This window comes from Danio aesculapii, chromosome 19 (genome assembly GCF_903798145.1).
Source record: "Danio aesculapii chromosome 19, fDanAes4.1, whole genome shotgun sequence".
In the NCBI taxonomy this organism is placed as follows: Eukaryota; Metazoa; Chordata; class Actinopteri; order Cypriniformes; family Danionidae; genus Danio; species Danio aesculapii.
Genome location: NC_079453.1, coordinates 34,293,110 through 34,314,560, shown reverse-complemented (window position 1 = coordinate 34,314,560; position 21,451 = coordinate 34,293,110). Strand labels below are relative to the sequence as shown.

General features: G+C 36.5%; 1 protein-coding gene across 6 annotated transcripts in view; it reads right to left on the bottom strand.

Moving 5' to 3' along the window:
- The window catches only part of spire1a (spire-type actin nucleation factor 1a), a 99,845-nt gene that overhangs the window by 8,929 nt on the left and 69,465 nt on the right, over positions 1–21,451 (bottom strand). Inside the window, exons 9-14 of one of the 6 annotated variants that reach the window (XM_056480353.1) lie at positions 18,645–18,692; positions 16,271–16,440; positions 16,094–16,187; positions 4,163–4,305; positions 2,992–3,009; positions 898–924 (exon numbers count right to left, since the gene is read on the bottom strand). In XM_056480353.1, coding sequence (XP_056336328.1) covers positions 898–924; positions 2,992–3,009; positions 4,163–4,305; positions 16,094–16,187; positions 16,271–16,440; positions 18,645–18,692 — 500 coding nt within the window. The remainder of the gene's footprint in view (positions 1–897; positions 925–2,991; positions 3,010–4,162; positions 4,306–16,093; positions 16,188–16,270; positions 16,441–18,644; positions 18,693–21,451) is intronic. The other 5 variants (XM_056480355.1, XM_056480357.1, XM_056480354.1 and 2 more) reach the window with 5 other exon arrangements.

Below are 21,451 nucleotides of genomic sequence, written 5' to 3'. Positions count from 1 at the left end.
TGACGATTTGTGTCAAGCAAAAAATATTAAAATAATAACAAATTCATAAAATAATAAAAAAAAAATACATTTAAAAATACATTTAAAATTCTACATTGAAAAATACATTTAAACAATTTTTTTATTTCAAAAGTTGTATGCCTACCTTTAGACAAAAAAACAACAACAAAAAATCTGTAAAAACACACACATATACAAAAAACCTTTTGCCAGCAGTGTCTTGCCTTTAGAATGAAGGAAGGAAAATACAACATTCATGCTTGATTCATGACTCTATGGTTCCACCCTCTGCCAATCACAAGACAGAACGAAACCCACAACACAACGCTGGATGGAGACATTGAGTTTAGGAATGAGGAATGCCAAATGATGCCTCATGCTCTCTGCTAAACCAACACACACTGTACGGCGGTCCACAAACAGCTCTAACCCAATCTAAAGTTACAGTTCACCCAAAAACTACAATTCTGTCATCATTTACTCACGGTCAACTTGTTTAAGTTTCTATCTTCATTGAACACAAAAGAAGATATTTTGAAGAATGTTGAGAATCTGTAACCTTTTACTTACTCTGCAGTATTTTTTCAGTGTTCAATCAGTTTCTCATAGTATGTATGTCAGTGGCTGCTGCTTTCCAATATTCAGCTTTTATGTTCAAAAGAAAAAAAAAAACTCATAAAGGTCTGAAATGTCTTGACAGTGAGTAAATGTCAATTGTTGGGTGAACTATCCCTCTAAAAAGGCACACATAAAAGCCAACACACATCTCTAAAACTTATCTTCAATCACTTTGGCTGGCCAATTAAAACTAATGATTTTTTTATGAAATGAGAGACTCGTATTGGCTTTTACGCCCTTGTCACCCAGTATTAGTTTATGTAGTTTGATTGGACGTACCGCATGACCGCTGCCTAGTGCGTGAGCCTGACCAAAAAAACAAAACATGGCTTTATTTGACATTTAAGTAACGGCTGGTGTGTTTTATTTACAAGAACTGAATTCTCACTAAATGTTATTTGCTTACGTTTACAAATACTTTCTACAATTACAATTATAAAGAAAACTAACTTCTAAAAAAAAAAAAAAAAAAAAAAAAGAGTACTTTAAATGGACAGAAAGCCTAAGTAACAGCTAGTAGCACATGGAAAAAAAATGTAAAAGAGTTTAGACCAGAGATGCTCAAACTAGGCCCCCGCGGGCCAAAGTTGGCCCATGGTATCTTTTGATTTGGCCCACCATCCCATCTGAGATGAGAAAGAGACTGATAGGGATGGGTTAGAGAATGTCAATTGAAATGTAATGTAACCTATTGTTTGTTTTATTGTTAAAAGCTAACTGAAATTAAATGCTTGAATTAAATGGTGACAAATGAATCAGATTTTGCTTACTGTCACAAGACAATGCTGAGACTGTGGTGAGCAAATCAAGGCAAGATTTTGCTTGATGTACTCAACATTGAACTCCACTATGTTATCAATGTGATTGTTGATGATTTTTATTGCAATAAGTTATCATTTAAAAAGTTATACTGCATTAGTTAATACTATTTAAAGTAATGTTTTCTATTTATTTTGAAATGTTATAAAAATGAATTAGGAAATGACCCCTAGCAATTTTAATGTAATGTAATTTGGTATATTTACCTTCGGTCCATGGCTCTCAATGATATTTGGTTTTTGGCCCTTCGTGTGAAAAAGTTTGAGCACCCCTGGTTTAGAAAAAACTGGAAAAAGACCTTTCTTTAAATCTTTAAATAACTGATAAACTATAAGTAATATAATATAATATAATATAATATAATATGATATAATATAATATAATATAATATAATATAATATAATATAATATAATATAATATAATATAATATAATATAATATAATATAATATAATATAATATGGGCAACACAGTGGCGCAGTAGGTAGTGCTGTCGCCTCACAGCAAGAAAGTTGCCGGTTCGAGCCTCAGCTGGGTCGGTTGGTGTTTCTGTGTGGAGTTTGCATGTTCTCCCTGCGTTCGCGTGGGTTTCCTCCGGGTGCTCCGGTTTCCCCCACAGTCCAAAGTCATTCCGCTGTGGCGACCCCGGATTAACAAAGGGACTAAGCCGAAAATATATTATGATATAATATAATATAATATAATATAATATAATATAATATAATATAATATAATATAATATAATATAATATAATAAGATAATTTAATATAAATAATATTATTAAAATAAATAATAAAATGTTATATGTTATAATACAATATAAAAATAATAAAAATAAACAATAATGTTATAAAAATGAATAAAAGGTTACAATAATATAAAAATATTGTTATAATAAACAATAAAATGTTATAATAATATAATATGTTATAATATAAAAAATTATTATACATAAATAACATTGTTAAATTTTTTTATAAAAGTTTACAATAATATAATATAATATAATATAATATAATATAATATAATATAATATAATATAATATAATATAATGTGAAAATATTGTCATAATAACTAATAAAGTGCTTCAAAAATATAAAAAATATAATATGCAATATAATAAAATAATTCAATTTAAATAGTATTGTTATAAAATAATTAAAAGGTTACAATAATATAATATAATTCTATATCACCACATTACCCATTATTTACCATATCTAAAACATACCTATTACTAAGTCTAACATTCTTTAAATGCTGTACATGACTTCAAAAAGCTGTGCATTATTCAAAAAGAGGAAGTTTGCCTCCTAATCATCAAATCACCTTGATAACCAGTAACTCAAGTGATTTTAGTGTGGGCCATTTCCTTGAGCAGTTTCTTCTACTGTGGCCATGCAACATTGTGCAACACACACGCGCACACGCGCACACACGCACACACGCACACACGCACACCCACACAGCAACTGCCCAGCATGAAATGAAATCCAGCATAATGTAACAGAATCTGTGCACATGAGAAATATGTGTGAATTTTTGTGATTTACCTTGCCGTCTGAAGACATCTTCAGGTGTAGGACAAGAAAGAGAAGCAGAGCAGTTACAGCTCTCTATCTAAAACTACAGTATCATTCACTATCTAGAAGCCACTAAAATCTTTTTCCTGTAAAAGGTCGGTGACTGTCAAATCTACAACTGATCAAAGAGCTAAACTGTTGTCCATAAATAAAGCTTCATCTGAGATTTTATTCAAAATGTAGTAAATAAAGCACAACTGCTACTGTAGTTTCTAAAACAAGACACATTTGGGGTCAGAATGATTTTTGAAAGTCTCTTGTTTACAATCTTCTTTGGTAACCTTAAAGGTGAAAATTTGTGTGCTCCTCTTCAAAGAAGCTCATCTACAGGACATTTAAGGTTTTAGATTGTATCATTTAAGTTTGTCTTTGTTGAGAAAAATAAGAGAATTTAATCTAATCTAATTCTGTAAACATAACCTGACATTGATCTGCTACATGAAACTTTTTAATATGATAAGAAATGTTATAATGCTATATAAACCTTAATTATTATTATCATGCAACTTTATAATTAATACTTTTGTTGAATCGTGAGATTTTTTTCTCAATAAAAATATATGGCAAATATTAGCATGTAACAATAACCTGCTTGTTAAGTGTGATGTCATGCAAAGCAGCTTCTGGGTCCAATGGGAAGGCTCAACAAATAGTAATAATAAACGTTTACAAAGCGATGTATTACTTACGAAAATCATGATCGCAATAAACATACAAAATAATGCCTAATATCAGATGGTCAGAAAGTGATTATTCTTTTAAAAATTGTTCAAATATTGATGTCTGTAAAATAAGTCCAGAGACTGTTGTGTACACCATGATTTCATATAAAAAAAAAATGGCTTTAATGTGTTATTTGACAAAACAGGTGTAATAAACTAATATTTTCTCAATTCAGTAGCGGCTTGGACCCGGAAAACAGGTTTCCATACATTGCGACTTAACAAGCGGATAGCAAGTATTTGCATATATTTGAAAGAGAAATTAAATTCTTTACTATCATTTTATTAGTTTAACACACACTTGACAAACAAAAAAAGTCTTTTAAAAAAGACTTGCTGCCCTATGTTGAGTTACTCTCATTTACTGTCCTGGAATTAGTTCGACAAGGGAAAAAAAAACACTGTTATGTATCAGTTACCAGAGATTTGGAGTTCTGTCGAGATGGAGGCAGGAAGTGGCATATCTTGGTGGGAGCCTCTTTCTCAATGGAGTGTCTCCTCTGAGGAGTGACACGCTTGTCAGGCTGAGGTGTGGAAGAAATGGGCAGGAACTGAGGAGGAGCTGGGAAAAGATGGAGGACAAAAAATGATTAGGGCTGCACGATACTGGGAAAAAATGCGATGTTGTTGAGTGTTGTGATAACGATATTTCTTACAATATAACGAACTTGCAAAATGCTATTATTATGCTTGTAAAATGCTATTTGATGCTATTAATGCTATTAAAATGTTATTTATTTCTGTTAAATAACTATGATTATTAACATTTATTTTTTGTTAAATTGTATTAGTGACCATACAAAAAAAAACAGGTAAAAGATTTTTTTCTGAGCTAATTAAATAAGAATAAAAAAAAACGTCAAGATGCAAACATTTAGGGCCCTTTTTTAACGATCTAGGTGCAAAACCCCATGATGCAAAAGCATTAAGGGCGGGTCCGAATCTACTTTTGCTATTTTAAGGACAGAAAAATACGCTTTGCACCCTGGTGCATAGTCTAACATTGTTGTGTTTATTCCCTTAATGAGTTATGGGTGTGTTTTGAGTATAACATGCATTAAACCAATCAGAGTCTCATCTCCCATTTCCTTTGAGAGTCAGAAGCGTCGCATCATGGCACATTTGCTATTTACATGACGGACTTTGTTAGTGGAAAACTGAATGCTTCACTAGCAAGAAAACAGTTTAACAGGCCATCTCCAGTGTGAGGATAAAGAACGAGTCTCTTCCATTCGGCCTCTTTATTCTCTCTTTACTTTTACTCTTTACTTTCGTGAATAAGGAAACGGTGTTGTACACACTCCACTGAAGACATCCATCAGCCTACATATTTAATTTCATTTGTTAAGCACAAAGATTTGTCCAAAACTATTTCTAAATTCAGTTCTAATTTCCAGCACACGAATAATCGAACAATAATAACTAAGTGGGATCAAAAAAGTGAGTTATATCCAAACACACGTCCTATTCTTTTGCCCCATATAGTGATGCATACGTCTCCAAAACCCGACGGATGGACAAATCAAAACTTATTTTTATTAAAACAAATATAAATATGCTAATAAATAATACTGCTAATAATGATAACATTATAATAAAAATGAAAATTGTCATGAATAAACTGAAATAAGCCCCCCGACATGAAGGCATGTTTTTTTAATAAATAAAAATACATGTTTTTTTATTAAATAATAATTTTGTAACATTTTAATCCTTTATTTTTTTATGTGTACATATATTTGTGCATTGCTGTGCATTCTGTGTATATTAAGCGCTTGAACCTGCATAGGCGTATAACTAACGTGCTCTACGCTGGACTTTAGACCTGCTTTTACTTGGTCAACGGCGCAGTTTATTTCAGTTTCTTAGAATAGCAACGTGAAAACAATAAGCCTTAACACACTTCCTTTAAAGACCGACACACAACGTAGCGCAAACGTAAAACAACGTGGCGCAAAACATCAAAATTAGGGTTGTGCTGGTCTGAAAATAGCAACAAACCATGCAAAACCCGTCTTGTACCTTATTGCGCCAGGTGTATGATAGAGCCCTGGAATCATAAATGACATGATTTTTTTATAGGCTGTTGTCATTTTCCTCTGTTGTCTCCTGGCATTACTATTTATCTTCAGCTCTAGGGTCACCTAGCAGGACCAACTGGAGAGGTGGGGATGAAGATAGTAAACGCCCCATCTGATTGGTCAGATTTTGATAAATAACCTATGCATGTGGCACATATAAAACTAATTTTATTTATTGCACTTCCCTACAATATGGATCTTGCTTGTTCTATTATCGCAATAACAATATTTTTTTCATTAATTGTGCAACCCAAAATACAATGCACAAAATCAATTTTCAAAACACTCTGATGATCTCTGGTAGAATGAGCTTGATCATATCTTTAGAAAAGGAGCTTTTGTGCAAGTGGTTATTCACCCCATACACCCTAAAACCAATAAACGTACAGGCACAAAAGCTAAAAATAACCATTTACTCACAATCTATTCACCTGCATTTCTAGGTGGTTTCATAATCAAGTGATCTCTTAAAGTGATAGCTCAACAAGAATATGTAAATATGTTGTTCATTTCATCATGCTCAGGCCATGCAATATGCTTTTTTCTGAGGTAGAACAGAGTATTAACTAAATCTGTGGTTCTTGGTGATTCATAAAATGCAAGTTGATTGCCAGCAGAATTTTGAGAGTCAATATATAGTAACAGGCAACACAAAATGAATACCTTTGTCTCCTAAAACATATTGAGATCTTATGAAGCAAAACTATTGTTTCTACTGTACATTTCAGCAATTAATCCAAGTACATGTGGTATGCTCATAATTTTCTGAACTGTTTCTTCAACGTTAAAATGAATGAGGCTCTAGCTGGTGTAACAGGGTATGTTGTTACACCAGATTATAAATCATTATTTCTTTATATTATGTTATATTTAAATGATTATTTGTCTGGGTCTTTTATTTTGAAAGATTTTCATGCGCTTTCACGAGGTTAAGAGTCACAGTGTGCACGTCGGCTGACGTAGCAAGAGGGATATAAGTATTGGCGCGCTCAGAGCTCGTTCTCTTTCCCGATGTCTGTTGAGAGGAGAGGTACAGTTTCTACGAGCTCTGCTCATTTGACTTCAAAATGCTGTTTAGCTGTATATATTATGTTTAGATGACCTGCTTTTTAGAAAACAGGCCATGTAATGTTATATTTGACCACTTGTTCAAGTTGTTAATAAGTTAGGTTTATTTCAGTGCTGTTAATGGGTGAAAGTTAGAAAGTGTGAAATGGCGGCTCGCGCACGTGCGTCGCGAGTGAGAGATGTATTAGCGCCGTCGCGGCTAAAGTTATGATTAAATATCTTATAATTACATAGATCTACTTTGATAAATAGATAGATATGCAGTAATAAATAATATATAGATGTGTATATAAAAGGGTTGAATATGTATAAGTATGTATATAAGTTTGAATATATATATTTTGTAAGCACATTAAAGATGTATTGAGCCTTATTAATAGAATAGACATTACAGCAGTGTGTTTAGTAGTTGAATATCTGTATTTCAAAGATACCTTGTGGTTAACAGGCAAAAGAGCGACTCAACTGATATTGAGAGAGTGACTGCCTGGTTGTGTGTGTTGTACAGGTATGTAAATTGATATTTAGGTAACACTATTGCTGTAATTGTGAATATTAATATATTTGTATATAAGAATTATTATATATATTCATATTATTATTATTACTATTCTTTTATATTAGTATGTAATATTATACATCTTGTGTATGTATATGTAAATGTGTGTATATGGAGAGCTTGTCGTTCTCTTTCCCGATGTCTGTTGAGAGGAGAGGCAAAAGAGCGACTCAACTGATATTGAGAGAGTGACTGCCTGGTTGTGTGTGTTGTACAGGCAAAAATAAATCACCTCAGCACGACCAGATTTGTGTGGAGATTTCTTTCATTAAAAAAAAATAACACAACGCAGAGAAACGACCGCTACAAAACTGGTGCCGTGACCCATCGAATGGTTGATTGCTGTTGACCACCGGGATTGCTGAACTGGAGTTTGCTGGTGCTGTGGTGTACTGGAGGCGAGAGGGGTCTTCTGTCTTCTGGTGCTAGCTCTGCAGTGGTGTGTGGACGTCCAGCAGGTCAAGTCCTGTGCAGGAAGAGGTGCTACGGGATAGTATATCCTTTATTGAAGGTGCAGTGTGTGGTACTGGTGAGTTCTGGTTAGCTGGATCACACAAGCTGGATCGTCGAGGAGTATCATCAATAAAGTTTATTGACTGTATTTTTCATCATCAGCTGATTTCTTGACTTAAGAACTGAGATACAACCGTGAATTACATTTTTTTTCAAGGACATTTAAAAGTTTTTGAAGTATTTTTCTCAGATATATATTTTTGTTTAATTTTCATTTGTGTGTGTACATTTTTGTTTTTGACATTGTAGTCATCTGAGAGAAATGGCTACTAGACAAAGTGGTTTGGGGTGGGACAACACATTTACAGTAGGTAGAGGGCGGGGCAGTTTGGTAAATACGCCAAGTAGGACAGAGCTGTTTGGGGACCCTCAGTACTGTAGTACTGGACGGGGCAGAGCAGTTGGCAATTCTGCCTATGAGTACAGTGAAATGTGTGGAAGTCCATCACCAAGACCCGGTAATCTTGAGCATAATTCTCAGGACACTGAAATGTCCGGTCAAATGAGTAAACTCATAAAGCAAATTGGTAGTGAGATTGGGCAGTCTATCAGAGACAGTATAATGAGTAGTGAGTTTCCAAATTCTTCTACTAAAAAGTCCCAAGAGAAATGCAGTGGCCATGTGTCATATGATAAAACAAATACCACCGTCCTTGACGCGTCGAAAATGAATTTGATCCTGAAAGCTGAGGTGACAGCACCTCCACACTTTAGGGGAGACGGTTCGGATAAATTTTCGATTGTGGAATGGGAAGACATGATGAGAGTGTATTTGAGCAAACTGGATGTGACTGATTCTGAAAAGATTGATGAGATAATTAACAGAGTAATGGGGCGGGCCAAAGATGTGATGAAAGTATGGCTGCGCAATGGTACAACATCCCCTTCTGTTGACTCTGTCTTTTCTGTTTTGAAGCAGCATTTTGGGGACCAGTACAGTTCAGGTATTCCTTTGGCTGACTTCTACTCTGTGAAACCGAATCCTAGAGAGGGTGCGTGGGACTACTGGATAAGGCTGAATAAGGCAGCAGATGTAGCTGAGCAAAGTTTAAGGTGGGAAGGCAGAACTCTGGACAACAGAAGCAAAGAGTTAGCAGTTATGTTTATTCGCAACTGTCCTGACAGAGAATTAGCTTTTGTTTTCAAGAGTAAACCTGTACAGTCATGGACTGCATCAGAGGTGCAAGAACAGCTTGATGAGTTGTTGAGAGAGCGGAAATCAACTAATCAGGCTGTCAAACAGTTTGCCACAATTGTCTCTGAGCAGGAAGTCGATGTGACTGCCTTACATTCCAAGTCTGAGCAGGGTGCTGGAGTTAGTGATGAAAATGCACTAGACAAAGTATTAACTTTGTTAGAAAAAGCGTTTGTGTGCAACAATCAGTCTATGCGGGGCCCCTGGCCTAAACAAACAGGACATAAGATTCGGGAATGCAAAGTGTGTCAAAGCAGTGAACACAGCACGACTGCTCATTGTCGGATGTATAACTTGTGTTTCAAGTGTTTTGCAGAGGGACACGTAAGTTACAATTGCAGCAGCGCACCACCAAGAGTGGGCTCCGGTCGACGTGATAATGTCTTGCAGCAGGGAAACTAGACAGCTCCCTTCGGGCAGAGGACGAAGTGGGGCTGTGTAGTAACTCCTCTGGTGAGATAAATATTGAATCTGTTTATTACTCCGTCTGTGACAGCGTTGAAAATACCAAACTGTCATTTTCCAAAACAGTATGCAAGTTGAACCAAGTAGTAGTTTGTTCTATGCAAGCGTGCTTTTGCAGGACAAAGTTGAGGTCCAGGGTATGTTGGACAGTGGCTCGATGGCGACTACATTGAGTGCGGATGTGGTTCCTCAACTCAGAGATGCCGGGGTGCTGAACCAAGACATCCGCAGTTCCTCAGATATTGTTTTGGTAGGTTGCGGTGGGAAACGAACTAGTCCTGATGGTGTAATTAACTTGAAGCTACAAGTCTATGGTGTTAGTTTCTGTGTTCCTGTCTTGATTGTGAGTGGCCAGAAGGACCCGATTATACTTGGAACTAATGTCTTGAAACCTCTTATAAGCCAGATGAAGCAGACAGATCAGTTTTGGAAGGTGGTAAAGAGACCTGATTCAGTTATGCAGAATGATGACAACCAATTTTTGTGCATGCTGTCCTGTATAGAGAGATGGAGGGGTGATTCAATTCCTGACAAGGTGGGTACGTTGAAATTGAGGTCATGTGTGACGTTGAAGCCGATGAGTGAACACCTTGTTTGGGGTCGATTGCCTCCAGGGTCTGTACAGTCCGTAGGGAGCACAGTGGTCATTGAACCAAGCACTTCTCGCTGTGTGCATCGAAATATCTTAGTTGGGAGGGTTGTATCACCTTTGTGGGGTGATGGCTGGCTTCCAGTAAAGATGATCAATCCAACCAATTCTGAGATTGTGCTGAGGAAGAATGCTAAGGTGGCAGATGTGTTTCCTTGCATTGCTTTGGAGGACCTTGTGCAAAACACGGATCTGATTAAGCAAAATGCTTGTACAGTATGTTCTGACAGGTCGAGGGACAGTTTAACGACTAGAGAGTCCACTTCCACAGCAAGTTTGGTAAGTGACAGCAGATTAAATGACTTGGGGCTAAACGATCTGGGTATCAAGGATTGTGAAGTGTCTCCTTTTTGGAAGAACAAGCTTGTTGATCTAGTTGAAAAATATGAGTGTGTGTTTTCTAGACACAGTTTGGATTGTGGTGAAGCAAAGGACTTTTGTCATCGTATCAGAATTACAGATGACAGGCCTTTTCGTCTTCCGTATCGTCGACTATCTCCTGCTCATTATTTAAAGTTGAAAGAGACTCTAGATGATATGGAGGAGAAGGAAATTATTAGAAAGTCGAACAGTGAGTTTGCATCACCGTTGGTCTTAGTGTGGAAGAAAAACGGAGATTTAAGGATTTGCACTGATTTTAGATGGCTGAATGCACGCACAGTAAAAGATGCTCATCCCCTTCCTCACCAAGCTGATGTGTTGGCTGCTTTGGGGGGGAATGCGTACTTTAGCACGATGGATCTGACTTCTGGTTACTACAACATCCCATTACATGAAGATGATAAGAAATTCACAGCGTTCTGTTCACCCTTGGGTCTTCATGAATATAATCGGTTGCCTCAAGGATTGTGCAACAGTCCAGCGACATTCATGAGAATGATGTTGACGGTGTTTGGTGACCAGAATTTCTTGAGTCTTTTGTGCTATTTGGATGATTTGTTAGTTTTTGGTAAGTCAGAAGAAGAGAGTTTGGAGAGGCTTGAAATGGTGTTTCGACGTCTAAAAGACCACAATTTGAAACTGTCTCCGTCAAAATGTAGATTTTTGAGGAAGTCTGTAAAATTTTTGGGTCATATCGTTTCTGAAGAGGGGGTCGCCAGTGATCCAGCAAAAATTGAAGCGATCTTAAGTGTCTCTGAGAAAGATTTGATGGAAGATGATGGTGTTACACCATCAGCTCGTAAAATCAGGTCCTTTTTGGGAATGGTGGTGTACTACCAACATTTTATAGAGAATTGCTCTACAATGGCTAGACCCTTATTTCAGCTTTTGACGGGTAAGAAGAGACCTAGGGTGGGAAGAGGGATGAAGCGGTTGAAGGGAAGTCGAAAGCTTTCTCAGTCAGATTGGACTGATGACTGTCGTACAGCCCTGAAAAATTTGAAGGCTGCCTTGGTCAGTCAGGTCTTGCTCGCTCACCCAGATTTTTCAAAACCGTTTCTGTTGTCTGTAGATGCCTCTACCAGTGGGCTCGGGGCAGTTTTGTCTCAGGTTCAGGAGGGGAGTACGGTGGCAAGGCCCATTGCGTTTGCATCGAAATCTTTGAATCATGCACAGTCAAAGTATCCAGCACACAGACTTGAGTTTTTAGCGATGAAATGGGCAATTTGTGACAAGTTTGCTCATTGGCTCCGTGGACACAGGTTTACTGTATGGACTGATAATAACCCGCTCAAGTACATTCTCACAAAACCCAAGCTGGATGCATGTGAACAACGGTGGGTAGCGAAGCTGTCGCCATATGATTTTGACATCCAGTATATTCCTGGACCGAAAAATATAGTGGCAGACGCATTAAGCAGACAGCCGTTTGTGACTTCAGGAATTCTTCATCGATTGACTAGAACTCCTTATGATGTCTTGTTGCATGAGGCCAAATCTGTTGCTGTTGAGCGAGTGCGAGATACATTTCATCTTTCGTGTGAACGTCCAGATGCAGATGTAGATGATGGTTCCTCAGAGCATGCAGAGGGCGAGTGTGAGAATGTGTTTGTTGGGTCCACTTACTGTTCCGGGGCAGTCTCGAGATCAGAATTGTCAGCTGTTCTTAAATCTCACCAGGACTGGGAGAATGGTGCAGCCATTAGGAGTGTGGCTTATGTGCAGCATTTAGAGAGTTTGTCGGACGTAGAGCAGAGTCGACTTGGTAGTATCAACCATGATGAATTGTTGGAGAAACAGAACCAGGATCCTGTGATTGACAGAGTGAAGTTCTTTGTTGAGAGAGGTAGACGGCCCTCTCGCAGAGAAAAAGTGTACGAGTCCAAAAGAACGTTGAAAATTTTGAGACAGTGGGATAAGCTTGTGTTAAGGTTGGGTGTTCTTTATAGAATCTCGAAGAATCCGGTGTCTAAGAAAAATACTTACCAGTTTGTTGTGCCAACAGCTCTTCGAAGTACTGTTCTGAAGGGTGTGCATGATAGCGCTGGTCATCAGGGTCAGCATCGCACCCTTTGGTTGGCCAGACAACGGTTCTTCTGGGAGTCTATGGAGGGAGACATAAAGAAGTATGTCAGTGAGTGTGAGAGGTGCATTTTGAGTAAACGGCCTGAACCTGAGGCAAGAGCTCCACTTGTGTCAATCCAGACGACTGCGCCGTTAGAATTGGTGTGCCTTGACTTTTGGTCTGCGGAGGATTCCAACAACAGGTCGGTCGATGTATTAGTGATCACTGATCATTTTACCAAACTTGCCTGTGCCTATGTGTGTCCAAATCAAACTGCCGAAGCGGTTGCACGTGTTTTGTGGAACAAGTTTTTCAGTATTTACGGGTTTCCGAGGCGTGTACATTCTGACAGAGGAGCTAACTTTGAGAGCGCGTTGATGGTTGAGCTACTGCGGTTGTCGGGTGTGAGAAAATCGCACACCACTCCATATCATCCCATGGGGAATGGACAGACAGAAAGATTTAACCGTACCCTGGGTGATATGATCCGTTCGCTCCCTCCGAGGTCCAAAGTTAAGTGGCCACAAATGTTGAATACACTTACCTTTGCGTACAATTGTACGAGACACGAGACCACTGGGTATCCACCGTTCTTCTTGATGTTTGGACGAACACCAAGATTACCGGTAGATGTCTTGTTTGAAAGCGTCATCTCGAGCAACGAGTCAGTTGATGTTCACAAGTATGTTCAGTCGCTTAAGAAAGACTTGAAAGAAGCAATGTCAGTTGCTCAAGAACATTCTAAACGCCAACAGACTAAACAAGCTGAGTATTATGACCGAAAGGAGAAGGGGCACTCTCTCGAGTTGGGTGACAGAGTTCTTCTTGCCAATAAGGGGGAGCGTGGAAAAAGGAAGTTAGCGGACCGATGGGAGAGGGTGGTTTATGTTGTTGTGGGCAAAAGTGAAGCCTTAAACACGTACAAAATAAGAAACCCTGGGACAAACCAAATCAAGACGGTACATCGTAATCTGCTAATGCCTGTGAACTTTCTGCCAGTACCCGCTTGGAATGAGGGCAGTCACATCGATGACAGTGTTGAAATTTCTTCTGTCTGTACTTCCTGTGATAGAGATACTCAAACTGAGAGTGAAGATCGAACTTCTCGTTGGGTGGCTGATCTTAATGCTGTCACAGATATCCAGAGAGATGAGTCTGTTGTCCAGAGTGATGCACGGGGTGATACTGTTGTGGAGTGTGATACTGACATAGGGGGAACACAAATTCATGAGGTCAGCTCTGAAAATTTACCCAGTCCAGTTCTGTCGATATGCTCAAATGTGTCTGACCATTCCACTGTTTTAGTTTTAAGTGATGAGGTTACTTCAAATGGTGATGAGCAAAATCAGTACGTTATAGGAGAATCAAACGCTGAAGATGGATTCAGGTCAAGATTTGGGAGACTCATTAAGCCAGTTAACAGGTTTATTCAGTCAATGTCTACACATACAGTACACGCAATTCATGAAATTTAGGTCAATGAATAGAATTTGAAGTAGCTGGTTTTGAATTTTTTTTTTAGAACACATCTTTTGGAGTATGTACATTTAAGGGTACAGTTGTCAATGTCATGTATGGAACTATGTATAGGGCATGGTTTTCTATGGGTAATTTGGGGATTAGCTACCCCTGGGTAACCTTAATCTCGAAAGAGATAGTTGTGAACTGAACAGATCCGATGCGATCACAGAATAATTGACATTGTTGAGATTCTTTGGTTTTGATTGATAATCTGGCGTAAAACAGTGGGGGTGGATGTAACAGGGTATGTTGTTACACCAGATTATAAATCATTATTTCTTTATATTATGTTATATTTAAATGATTATTTGTCTGGGTCTTTTATTTTGAAAGATTTTCATGCGCTTTCACGAGGTTAAGAGTCACAGTGTGCACGTCGGCTGACGTAGCAAGAGGGATATAAGTATTGGCGCGCTCAGAGCTCGTTCTCTTTCCCGATGTCTGTTGAGAGGAGAGGTACAGTTTCTACGAGCTCTGCTCATTTGACTTCAAAATGCTGTTTAGCTGTATATATTATGTTTAGATGACCTGCTTTTTAGAAAACAGGCCATGTAATGTTATATTTGACCACTTGTTCAAGTTGTTAATAAGTTAGGTTTATTTCAGTGCTGTTAATGGGTGAAAGTTAGAAAGTGTGAAATGGCGGCTCGCGCACGTGCGTCGCGAGTGAGAGATGTATTAGCGCCGTCGCGGCTAAAGTTATGATTAAATATCTTATAATTACATAGATCTACTTTGATAAATAGATAGATATGCAGTAATAAATAATATATAGATGTGTATATAAAAGGGTTGAATATGTATAAGTATGTATATAAGTTTGAATATATATATTTTGTAAGCACATTAAAGATGTATTGAGCCTTATTAATAGAATAGACATTACAGCAGTGTGTTTAGTAGTTGAATATCTGTATTTCAAAGATACCTTGTGGTTAACAGGCAAAAGAGCGACTCAACTGATATTGAGAGAGTGACTGCCTGGTTGTGTGTGTTGTACAGGTATGTAAATTGATATTTAGGTAACACTATTGCTGTAATTGTGAATATTAATATATTTGTATATAAGAATTATTATATATATTCATATTATTATTATTACTATTCTTTTATATTAGTATGTAATATTATACATCTTGTGTATGTATATGTAAATGTGTGTATATGGAGAGCTTGTCGTTCTCTTTCCCGATGTCTGTTGAGAGGAGAGGCAAAAGAGCGACTCAACTGATATTGAGAGAGTGACTGCCTGGTTGTGTGTGTTGTACAGGCAAAAATAAATCACCTCAGCACGACCAGATTTGTGTGGAGATTTCTTTCATTAAAAAAAAATAACACAACGCAGAGAAACGACCGCTACACTGGCATCACGGGATCTCTGGTCAGAGTGACTGTCAGGTGAATCTAAAAGTGAGTTCTGACTTGTAGATGTGGGTTGACTCAGGCTGCAAATCGTTTCAGATTATTCAGTGAATTCGGATTAATTAGATCATCCAGTCCACTAAAAGCAGCAGTTCAAAAGAGTCATTCATTGGAAACCAGATATGACTTTATACCATTTGAATGAGGTTGAGGATTAAAAGTAATACTGCTGTAAATTATGCTCAGTTTCTTGCACAGACCTCAAAGTATCATTTGGAGCCACACGTGTTAATTATATTTTGCCTGAAAATTTTGACCACAGTTTAAGCAAAAAAATCATCACGGATGTTCTGAGAGCGAGTGAATTAATAGCAAATGTTCATTTTTGACTGAAACCAACATGACATATTACAAATACTGTTGGCTCTTTGATTGATAATTCAGAAGAGCTTTTAATTCTGACTTCAACTGTATGTCTTTACGCATCTTACGTTTTTTGCCCATGACAGACTCTGGAGACGTGTCCTCAACCAGTGAGGTGGATATGCTGGAGCTGCTGTCAGATTTCCGGGTGCTTTGCTCCTCCTGGATGAAGAAAGCGAGGCAGGCCATTTGCATATATTCGTCGTATTAAGCAGGATTCTTAAGAAAATTTCAAGCACACTCACCTCAGAGTCGGAGCTGTCCAGTTCGGCCAGTGTAGGTGCTTTGAGTAACCTTTTTCTCTGGGACAGCGAATGCCCTCCGGCTACACCATTCACAGGACTCCGAGCCGGTGACGTGCCGTTAGCCAGAGATAGTGTGCTGATGGCCAACTTGCGGGGTCCATCTGGGATATCTGTGTGTTGAGATAATCAGACAGCAATAAGAAGAATAACAAGGCTTTGTTTACACAGCACACAACTACTAATTATTTTTCAAATCTGATCTTGAGAACTGAATGTTTGCATTGTCTGTTTGGAAATAATGAAATCAGATTTGGCTGGATGTGTTGTACGTTAACCTGAAGTTTAAAAGCATTCTTCTTAAACCGCTATACGGGAAAACAGAAAATAGTTTAGCGAATTATGGCATCTTACCATGTAAGCATTACTGCATTTACACATTCATGGATATACTAGGAAGGAAACTCTTTACTTATTGACAACATAGCGAACTATAGAATTATAAAAGGAAATCTGAATGCAGATATAGCTTATAGTTATCTCTCAAACAACCTTCAATTAGACCATTTAGAAAAAAATACAGCAATGAGTATTGAACACATCACCATTTTTTCTCAGAAAACATATTTCCAAAGGTGCTGTTGACTTGAAATTTTCCCCAGATGTTGGTAACAACCAAAGAAATCCATATTTGCAAAGAAAGCAGAACTAATTTGTTTGCAAATTAAGTTATGCATACTATAATTACGCAAGGAAAAAGTATTGAACACATGAAAAAAGGAAGGTGTAGAAAGGCAATGAAAGCCCAGACAGCAGCTGAAATCTCTCAGTAGTTCTTCAGCAACCCTCTGTGGTTCGTCATTGTCAGGGCTTAATTTGTGCCGAAACACAATCCTTTGAATTCTGATCTGGCACCTCATTTTAACTACCCCCCCCCCCCCACACACCCTCTCAATAGCCCTCCTTACCCCTGCGCTGTTCACTTTTACTTTCTTCAGCGACTCCCCAACCCTCTTCACTTTCGTCTGTGACCGACACCCATCCCCCGGCTCTTCACTTTCTTCCGCACCATCCAACATCAAGATTTTTACCATGTTTCTGTGAAAAACTCCCACCTGAGCAGTTCATGTGCCTTCATTCTCCATATGAGAGGTGTCTTTAAGCAGCCATCACCAAAAAAGCCTTTTATGACTTTATAAATTCTTAAATACATTTCAACAATTCAGTACCTTCTCATTTTGTCATTTCATTGTTATTACACATAAGATTTTTTTGCTCTGTTAAATTTTTATGTTTGTATTGTTTGTGTTTTTACCAAAATCTGGTTCAATTCCATGGCAACCGCTCCTTTAGAAACATTATTCCCAACAAAAAAAATGACGTGTCCAATATTCATTTTCCCCACTGTATTTATGTTTCTGTAAACAACTAAACAGATTTGAGTTGTGTATGCCAAAATATTACTATTGTTTTTTTAAGGAACAAAACCATATGTTGTAGGTTACTACACTCAGAAACAGATGGCCAAAGTGGATCAGGGTAAAAGATTACGCAGGATAGAATATAGCCATGAAATTACATAATGCTGTCCACAGCAATGAAAATACACATTCAAAAGCCTGGGATTGGTGGGGGTTTTTTTCATAGAGGACATCTTTGAAAGAATTCTCATATGCTAACCAATGCTGCATTTATTTGATGATTTGATGAAAATGAAGCAAACTAGTAATGTTGTGAAATATTAATCTATTTTATTTTAAATAAAATAACATTAAAATAGAAATAATAATAAAATAAAGTAAAATATGTATGCAAATATGTAAACTATGAATTGCTGGATGTATTAAGTTTGGGTTTGAGTATAACGTTAATATAAAACATCTTTAATACAATTCTGTTTACATAATATAAAGAAATTCATAAGTAGTTCACAGAATAAAACAAAAATTACATTGTACTCAATCTTTTACTCAATCACTTAACTATAAATACCCAAATCTAGAGTAACTGAGCCTTTTTAAGTGGTCTCTTAATGTTATTCCACAGTTGTTCTGTGTATATATAGCTAGATTGGCATATATTATTTGTTAACAAAAATATACAATGAAAAAAATATCCACATGGTTAATAGTCCTCATAATCTGAGGCTAAAATGCGATATTTATAGAACAAAGATGGAAACGGTATAAAAATAAACATTGCAGCATATTAAATATTGATGCCTGCAGACCCAGAGTTACGTAACGCCTCTTAAACTAGACTAATCCTCATTGAGAAATAAATTTGGTGAGCTCTGCTGTTCAACCACATGGTCTGTGTTTGATTTCAGAACCTGTCAGTGAGTGTGAGATTCATGCTTGCGTCAGGAATACTTTACCTGAGCTTCTGAACAAGTCCTGTGGGGTGCTTATACTTTTGCCTGCGCCTAGAAAGGAACATATCCTTCAATATGATCCCAACAGTACAAAACAGAACTTCATATGGCAAGTCATTTTTACATTTAATCTATAAAGCATACTAGTATCTATTTTCATGCTATCAGTACTGTAAGGGTTTTTAGATGGCAGATATTATTTTCCATTATGTACTAGTAGCTAATTATTACTTGCTAGTGTGTAAACATTTTATTAAGTGAACAGAACAGAAATGCTTGATATGACAGATATAGTGAAAGACTTTCCACTTTTTCCTTTTAAACTTTTATAACAAGACAAAATTAAATAATAATAAAAATATAATGCATAAACTGTAAAACCCAACAGTCAACTTTATCAAATGAAATGAGTGTAGTTAACTCAAAATTTACTGAAAGTCAATTCTACTGATTTGAAAAGAGTTTGAACTCATTAAATACCTCATTACTTCAACTTAAATGGAGTAAGTTGACAGTACTCATATAGATTAGTTTAACTCAAATGGTTTGAAGCAATAGGTTTCCTCAAACGGTATGAGTTGCCTTAACTCATTGGGTTTTACAGTACTCAGTTGGTTTGAGTTCTTTTGATTTATTGGGTTTTAATGTGCTCAAATTGCTTCATTTACTCAAATGGATTAAGTTCACAGTACTCATTAGGATTAGTTTTTGAACTTAAATGGTTTGTTGCGATCGGTTTCCTCAAATGATTCGAGTTACCTTACATTTTTGGGTTTTACAGTGTAATAAAATAACTATATATACATAACTTAATAATAATACTAATAAAAATACTTACCTTACAAGTCAAAACTGCCTTTGACATGTCTTATGTTGTCATGATTATGATTAGTCAGAATGGCCACACAGTTACAGTATAAATCCAAATAATGAAATGATCTACTAATAACATTTTAAATAAGTACCTAATAAGTATCTAATAAATGTGTACTACTGTTATCGGCAGAATAGATACTATTAGCTAATCATTAAGTACAAGTACATAATAAATAAATACTAGTATGTAATAAGAGCTAATATATTATATTTAATATGTTACTCTGGTATGAGGATCTAATAAATTAGTTTAATTAGTTTAGTTTAATTAAAGTTGAATTATATTAGTAACTGATGATTAAGTACACTGAAAAAATTATTCAAAGATGATTCCTTGGATTTACTCAATTTTTTTTACGTTAAGTGGTTGTAAACAATTTATTTGGGCTGAATTTAAACAAACAAATTAAGTTGAACATTACTCAATTTAATTTGTTTGTTTAAACTCAACACAAATAAATAGTTTGCAACAGTTTTGCATGCAACACTTTTTTCAGTGTACTAGTACATAGTGAAAATAAATAACAGTACATAAAATGAGATACTAGTCACAATTGGAATATATAACTAAAATAATATTAATGTCAGAATAAGTCATATTATCTAATAATCAGTAACAGTGACTAATGGTTAAAATACTATAAGATCTAGTATCTTATAAGTACTAATATTCAATGAATAAGTACTAACTTCTTTTTTAAGTACTAGTATCTAAAGTAGAGATGTCCAAACTAGGGCCCGTGAGCCAAAGTTGGCCCATGGCAACCTTTATTTGGCCCACCGTCTGATCAAGAGAGGAAGAATGACAGGTATTTATTTATATAGATTAACCAGATATTGTCATTTTGGATTTAACTTATTATTGTGTTTGTTGTATTTGTCGTTTGTTGTGAAGCTACAAAAAGCTAACTGAAATTAAATGTTCCAATTAAATGATGTTGAATGAGATGTTGAATGAGATGTTTTGTTTTTTTAATGTAAATACAGTCGCTTGGCAGATAGAGGACAATGTACAAGACCTCAGCAACTATACTATACTATACAGCATTTAGAAATTTTTTGTTTTTTTAATGTAATAAAATCATTATAAGATCCACATATATAAGATAATAATTATATAAGATGTTATTTTTGCTATTTATTTTTAAATATTATGAAATAAATTAGGATATTTCCCATGGCAACTTTAATCAAATACAGTTAGCTCTATATAACTTTGGCCCACAACTCTCAATCAAGTTTGGTCATTGGCGCTTCATAAGAAAATGTTTGGGCACCTATGAAAAGAAATAGTTACTAGTAGCATGAAAATGAATACTGTGTTTTATAGATTAATTGGTAAAATGTCTTGCCATATTTTTCTGATCCTGACATTCATACAGTAAACCAATAGAAGAGTGTAAGCCACACTTATAAGTGAACCAATCAGCAGCTCTGTGACATCAGCACACAGAAGCACAAACACAGCGCAGCCACACAGAAGCAGCAGCCATACTGCACAGAGGATCAGTGGGAGGTGAAAGTGGGGGGGGAAAAAAACACGCAGCAGGAGGAATTACAGAAGAAAGTCCAGTGCAAGCAGCCATACTGCTGTGCAATATCAACTCAACTCTAAGCTAGAACCTTATAAATCATTTATGCCATCTATTTTTCTTCTTCTTTTTTTTTAAAAGTCTTTGCCTATCATACGTTACACAATTTTCTGTCAATTCCGACAGGCTAAAATCTGCAGACTGACACATCCGAACTCAAATCAGCTTCAAATCAGGTCAAAAAACACTGCGAAAGCCATTATATTTCTACCTTAAAGGTCATATTACATGCTTTGAAATTTGCCTTTTTTTCTGAAACATGAAAGCAGGACGGGACATAAAGTAGCTCCTCCTCTTTATAAAAAGCAGCCAATAGCGCTTCATTTTTTTATCACAGTAAGA